We start from the raw sequence: 5,638 nt of genomic DNA on the forward strand, positions 1-5,638 counted from the left end.
GATTGAACCTTATACAGAGCAAGGTTCTGATATTTTGAAAGAATTTGTACACTGTAGTAGTTACTCTATATTGCAGATTAAAAGCAGATTTATGTGATATAAACATTCAACTGGACAATGGGTAGGAAAAATTAATTGAAATTGGCACCAGAACAGGATGTGTGACAGAATGCATAATCATTGCAATTCTGTACTTTTTTCTCCCCCAATCCTGGACTAACAATTTTTTTAGTAAACGGAACATGCATATGGATTCCAAATAAAGGTAGAAGAGATTCCAAAGTCACTTATCTGGGTTAAAAAATAAAGGTAGGTCTACATATATTGATTCAGAAAGGTATCCAAGATACACTGTGAAACTAAGAAAACAGAGTTTAAGAAATTGTGGTGCAGAACAGTATGATCCTACATATACAAAATAAAATGTACTTGTATATGTCTAGTTTAAGAAACTTTTATAGTGGTTAACTGTGGGGAATGGAATGGGTCATATTTAATTTTCTCTCCTTATTTCCTTTTGGATTTTGTACATTTTAAAAATACTTTTTAATTAAAAAAAAATTACCATTCCAATCAAGGCATGATTAGTTTTAGCCATCCTTTTTTTTCACTACTAGATGACACACTTCCAATAAAAGGGCAGAATTGTGCAACCGGGCAGTCATATTAAATAAGTCAGAAAGAGAAAGACAAATACCATATCACTTATGTGTGCAATCTAGAATATGGCACAAATGAACCTATCTGCAAAACAGAAACAGACTCACAGACATAGAGAGCAGACTTGTGGTTGCCGAGGGAGGAGATGAGGACTGGGAATTTGGAATTATCAGATGTAAACTATTATATATAGGATGGATAAATAAGGTCCTACTGTACAGCACAGGGAACTATATTCAATACCCTGTAATAAGCCATAATAGAAAATATAAGAATAATCAAAAATGTCTCTATGAAGTAAAAGAAAATGGGATAGTATCTACTCCACTGGGTTGATCCTGAGCATTACATGAAGCAACCTGGCAGAGGACCAAGCAAGAAGCAAACTTTCGATAGCAGTAATTAACTATAATTATCACAGTTATTTACAAGAAACCCACTTACACACACACACAGACACACACACACATCTGCCCTTGGCACCACTTCTTCCTCAGGCTCAGATTTGTACCAAGGAGCACTTGTCAGGTGGGAACTTTATGATCACCAGTTTTCTTAACCTTAGATTCACAATTCTTTGGGTCTTTTTTTTTTTTTTTTAAACAAATATTTATTTGAATGTGCTGGCTCTTAGCTGCAGCATATGAGATCTAGTTCCCAGACCAGGGATTGAACCCTGGTCCCCTGAACTGGAAGCCCAGAGTCTTAGCCACTGGACTACCAGGGAAATCTCTAGATTCACAATTCTATTGCAGTTTTTCCCACTGCCTTTGGCCCATCTCATCTATTAGGTCCCTCTTATTTCTCTGAGAAGCTGTTTCCAAGAACCCAGATGCTTCTTCTGCCCATACCCCCACTCATATGAAACCCCTGAGCTTAGAGGTGATTTCTGCCTGATCAGAGAGACAGGTCTATCAGGTCAGGGCATTTGCATGCTCATAGTATGAAAACAGACACGGAAGACACAAAGTGATATGCAATAATGTCTCAACTTTTATTGACTCCCTGCTCCCCAGGGGATCCTGCTTCTGCTGCCTCAGTGCCTCAGAACTTTGGTGTCTGAGGTCTCAGACACCACTTTGCCATCCACGAGCCGGAGGGTGGTGGTCTTATGGATGGTTTGCCTGGAGTTGCTGCTGTCCAGAGCGTCGCCAAGGCTGTAACAGAAGACACAGTCACAGTTATAAACAGCCCCGAAGAGAAAAGAGAAACAAGGAAAGTGAAGAAAAATAAGCCTGACCTTATTTCCTAATTCCCCCTTAGCTACTTAGGCCAAATTCCACCTGTGCCTTAAGAACAGCTAGGGGTGAGAGAATTGGTCAATTCTCTTCTCAGGGCCCGCACAGAGCACCAGCCCAGTGCTCAGTGGGCCAATGAACAGGCATATGCGGGCTTGGGGATAAGTGGTAGCTTGATCCTAGCTTCTAGGGGTAGGAAGAGAGCCTCACTCGCCTGAAATCCTCCCCATCTTCCAACAGGCGGCGGTAGGTATTGATCTCAGCCTCCAGCTTGACCTTGACATTCAGCAGGGCCTCGTACTCCTGGGTCTGGCGTTGCCCCTCTGCCCGGGTCTGGGCCAGCTCTGACTCCAGGTGCAGGAGGACTCCGTTGAGCTGCTCCATCTGCATGGCGTAGCGGGCCTCCACTTCCCTCAGGCTGTTCTCCAAGCTGGCCTTCTGCAGGGGCACAGGGAAAAGGGTGGGGTGAGACAAAGTGGAGAGAGAGACTGCAGCTTTCAGCCCTCTGTGAAACTCTGTTGAATGCCTGCTATTTGCCAGGCACGAGGCTTGTGGGTAGGAGCAATGGGAAATGCAACGGGAGAAACAACTGTTCCCAGTGAAAGGAACTGAAGGTTCTTACCAGGTTTCTCATGGAGTCCAGGTCGATCTCCAGGGACTGGACGGTGCGCCTCAGCTCTGTGAGGGTCATCTCAGCAGCTCCTATCTCGGCAGTCTGCGAGGTGACCACTGTGGTGCTCTCCTCAATCTGCAGGATGGATACGGTCCTCAGGTTCCTCCTTCTCCATGAGCCTCCCTCCCGCACCCTCATGCCTCTGTGCCGAGCTTGGCATCCATCACTCTCTCTCATACCTGCTGGGACCAGTACTTGTCCAGCTCCTCTCGGTTCTTCTGAGCCAGCTCGTCATACTGGGCCCGGATGTCTGCCATGATCTTGCTGAGGTCCTGAGGTTTGGGGGCATCCAACTCCACAGTCAGCCCAGAGTTGGCAATCTGGTTTTGTAGACCCTTTACTTCCTAAAAGAGAGAGGAACAAATGTTGAGGAGGGTCTCAGGGTCAGAGCTCCAGGAAGCCTCTTTATCTGTGACTGCCTCTTCTAGGAGTCCTACAGGATCAGTTGGGGAACAGAACTGAGGAATCTTTTGACTTTGCTCTCTGGGCAACACCAGTTCTGGGTTTCTACTCCATATGGGTAAAATGCCCACTGTTGACCACCCATGCCTGTTACTCACAGGTGGTGGTTTCTCTCTTCTTTCTTCATCCTGTTCTTCCATCTACAGAACTACTCCTTGTACCTTCCTCCCTCACCATCCTCTATCACATCTCATCTCTACTGCTAGTTGTTTCCTCGTTGGTCCTCATCTCATCCTCTCACCCAGGTCTTTTTGACCTCACCATGTCTAATTCTGGTGAACTACTGAGCATGGCAACAGTCTGATTAAGAAGTGCTTAGGCTGGTAGTTCTCAACTTCCCTGTAAGTCTTCTTGTATGTGGCTTGCTCCATCTACTCCCCCACCCTGACTTGTCTTGACCCCCTGGTGGCCAGGGGCCACTGCTTGCCTCCTCATGGTTCTTCTTCATGAAGAGCAGCTCCTCCTTGAGAGCCTCGATCTCAGTCTCCAGCTGCAGCCGGGTGACATTGGTGTCATCGATGACCTTGCGGAGTCCGTGTATGTCACTCTCCACAGACTGGCGCATGGCCAGCTCCGTCTCATACCTGTGGGGAATGGAGGTGATCAGAAGGGCCCTGCCTCTGGTCCCAAACCTTCTCAACCCATGCCACCTCCTAAAAGCAGCCTCACGCCCACTGCACACCAGCCACCTGAGTCAGGAATCAAGCACTAATCCTCTGAACACCGTTCCTGGCACTTGGGGGGCAGAGTTTTTCACACCAAGTTACATGAAGAATAAATAGATGGTGCTTTACTCTCATCCACCCAGCTCCACCCACGACTGAACAAAATCCCCTTGACCCCAGCTTCCTAACCCCCCAGGCTTACTTGACTCTGAAGTCATCAGCAGCAAGACGGGCATTGTCAATCTGCAGAACGATGCGGGCGTTGTCCACAGAATTTGCAAAAATCTGGGGATATTGTAAACAGAGGTTACTCCATGAATAGGAGTTAAGTGATGAGGTGGGCTGAGTGGAGGGTGTTATGTGTCTCTGAAAAAACCTTCCAGGTCCGTGGAATAACCAGAGGCTCTTCTTGTATACCTAGGTCCTTCCACTTGTGCTCCTCATACTGTTCCTTCCTTTCCTGGACTCCCAAATCCCAGCTTTCCCAGTCTCCCACTGCCTCTCTTTCTAGGCCTCTGCTGGCTGGCCTGTCTCTTTTTAGTGCACCTGCTCAGCGCTGGCCCCATTGGCCTCTCCCACAGGTAGGCCGCCTGTTTACTCCAGGATGACTCAGCCTTAGCCACATCCGCTTAACCCCTCCAACTGTCTTCCCGCCAGAAGCCGGAGTGTCTGGGTCCTCTGTGTGGGCCTGTTTCACCTCCCTCCATGCTGTCCACTCCTCTGTGAAGCTCCCCCTCCTCTTCCCACTCTTCCCTGGGGAAGCTCTCCCGTGCCCATTCACCCACCCTCGGGGTCTTCGTGAAGCGGGCGTGGGGAGGCGGTGTGTATGGAAATCCGGGACTTGCCTAATCCCCGCCGGGTGGAGTTGGGGGCGGGGTGGAGATAGGGAAGGGAAAGGAGTGCATATCCCCCGCCCCCACTAGAATTCCTATCCTTGGGGTAGGGGGAGGAGAGAGAAGGGGGTGGATAACTGGAGGGTCACACTGGTTGGGAGCGGGAGCCACTCCCTCCGTGCCCGCTCACCTGAACCCTCAGGTCCTCGATGATCTTCAGGTAATGCCCCCAGTCTCTGACCTGGGGCCCTTTCTTCTCCAGGTGTTCCCGGATTTTACTCTCCAGTCTCCGGTTATCAGCCTCCAGGCTCCTCACTTTCTCCAGGTAGGAGGCCAGGCGGTCATTCAGGTCTTGCATGGTCTCCTTCTCGCCCTGGATGCCCCCTACACCCACCAGACCCCCGGCCATCCCGGCGCCCAGGTTCCCGGACCCCCAGCCGCCCCGGACGCTGGTGGAGCGGGACACGGAGATCCGGGAGCCCGAGCCCCCGGCGCCTGCATAGACGCTGGCCGCGCTGCTGACCGGTCGGACCCGGTGACCCGACGAATGCACGGAGCCCAGGGACCGGTAGTTGGAGAAGGTGGATTGGGCGCTGAAGCTCATGATGTTTGTTCACGAGGAAGGAGCGAGGCCAGGACTCAGGTGCTGGACCGTGGAGTGTGTGAGGTCCGCAACTCAAGTTATAGCTCCCAGGGATGGGGGGGTGGGGTCCGGCCCGTCAAGCCCCGCCCCCGCCATCAGAGTCGCCGCGGAAGCCTGGGTCACAGGTGGGACCGCGGGGACTTGGCGCCCTTGGTTCCTCACCCTCCCGGCCTTTCCCGCCCCACCAAGGCCTCCCTCCACCCCCCAGGGAGGGGGTGAGTGAATGGGACCGGGCCAGCCAAGGGCAGAAGGTGAAATGGACTCTGGCAGCTGGCATTTCAGGGCAGGAAATGACGTTATTGTACCCCCCTCTCCCAGGTGGAGGAGGTACTCGCACGTAGAGAATTTGGGGGATGAGTGTCGAGTTGTGTGTGTCCTTGTCCTCAGCCTGCAGGCCAAGTTCTCGCCTGCAGGGGGAGTCTTGGGGGAATCCCAAAGCCCCAGGAGTCTTGGGGAAGAATAGT

The 5,638-nt window shown here is 50.9% G+C and overlaps 1 protein-coding gene across 1 annotated transcript; it reads right to left on the reverse strand.

The window, feature by feature from the left end:
- Positions 1 to 1,639: 1,639 nt before the first annotated feature.
- On the reverse strand, positions 1,640 to 5,338 carry KRT18 (keratin 18). Its single transcript, XM_065932059.1, has 7 exons — positions 4,722 to 5,338; positions 3,901 to 3,983; positions 3,461 to 3,617; positions 2,751 to 2,915; positions 2,521 to 2,646; positions 2,113 to 2,336; positions 1,640 to 1,817 (listed from the first exon to the last, which is right to left on the reverse strand). The coding sequence occupies exons 1-7, from the start codon at positions 5,133 to 5,135 to the stop codon at positions 1,697 to 1,699; spliced, it is 1,290 nt and encodes a 429-aa protein (XP_065788131.1). The 5' UTR covers positions 5,136 to 5,338; the 3' UTR covers positions 1,640 to 1,696.
- Between the last annotated feature and the right edge of the window lie 300 nt (positions 5,339 to 5,638).

This window comes from Muntiacus reevesi, chromosome 4, assembly GCF_963930625.1.
Source record: "Muntiacus reevesi chromosome 4, mMunRee1.1, whole genome shotgun sequence".
NCBI lineage: Eukaryota > Metazoa > Chordata > Mammalia > Artiodactyla > Cervidae > Muntiacus > Muntiacus reevesi.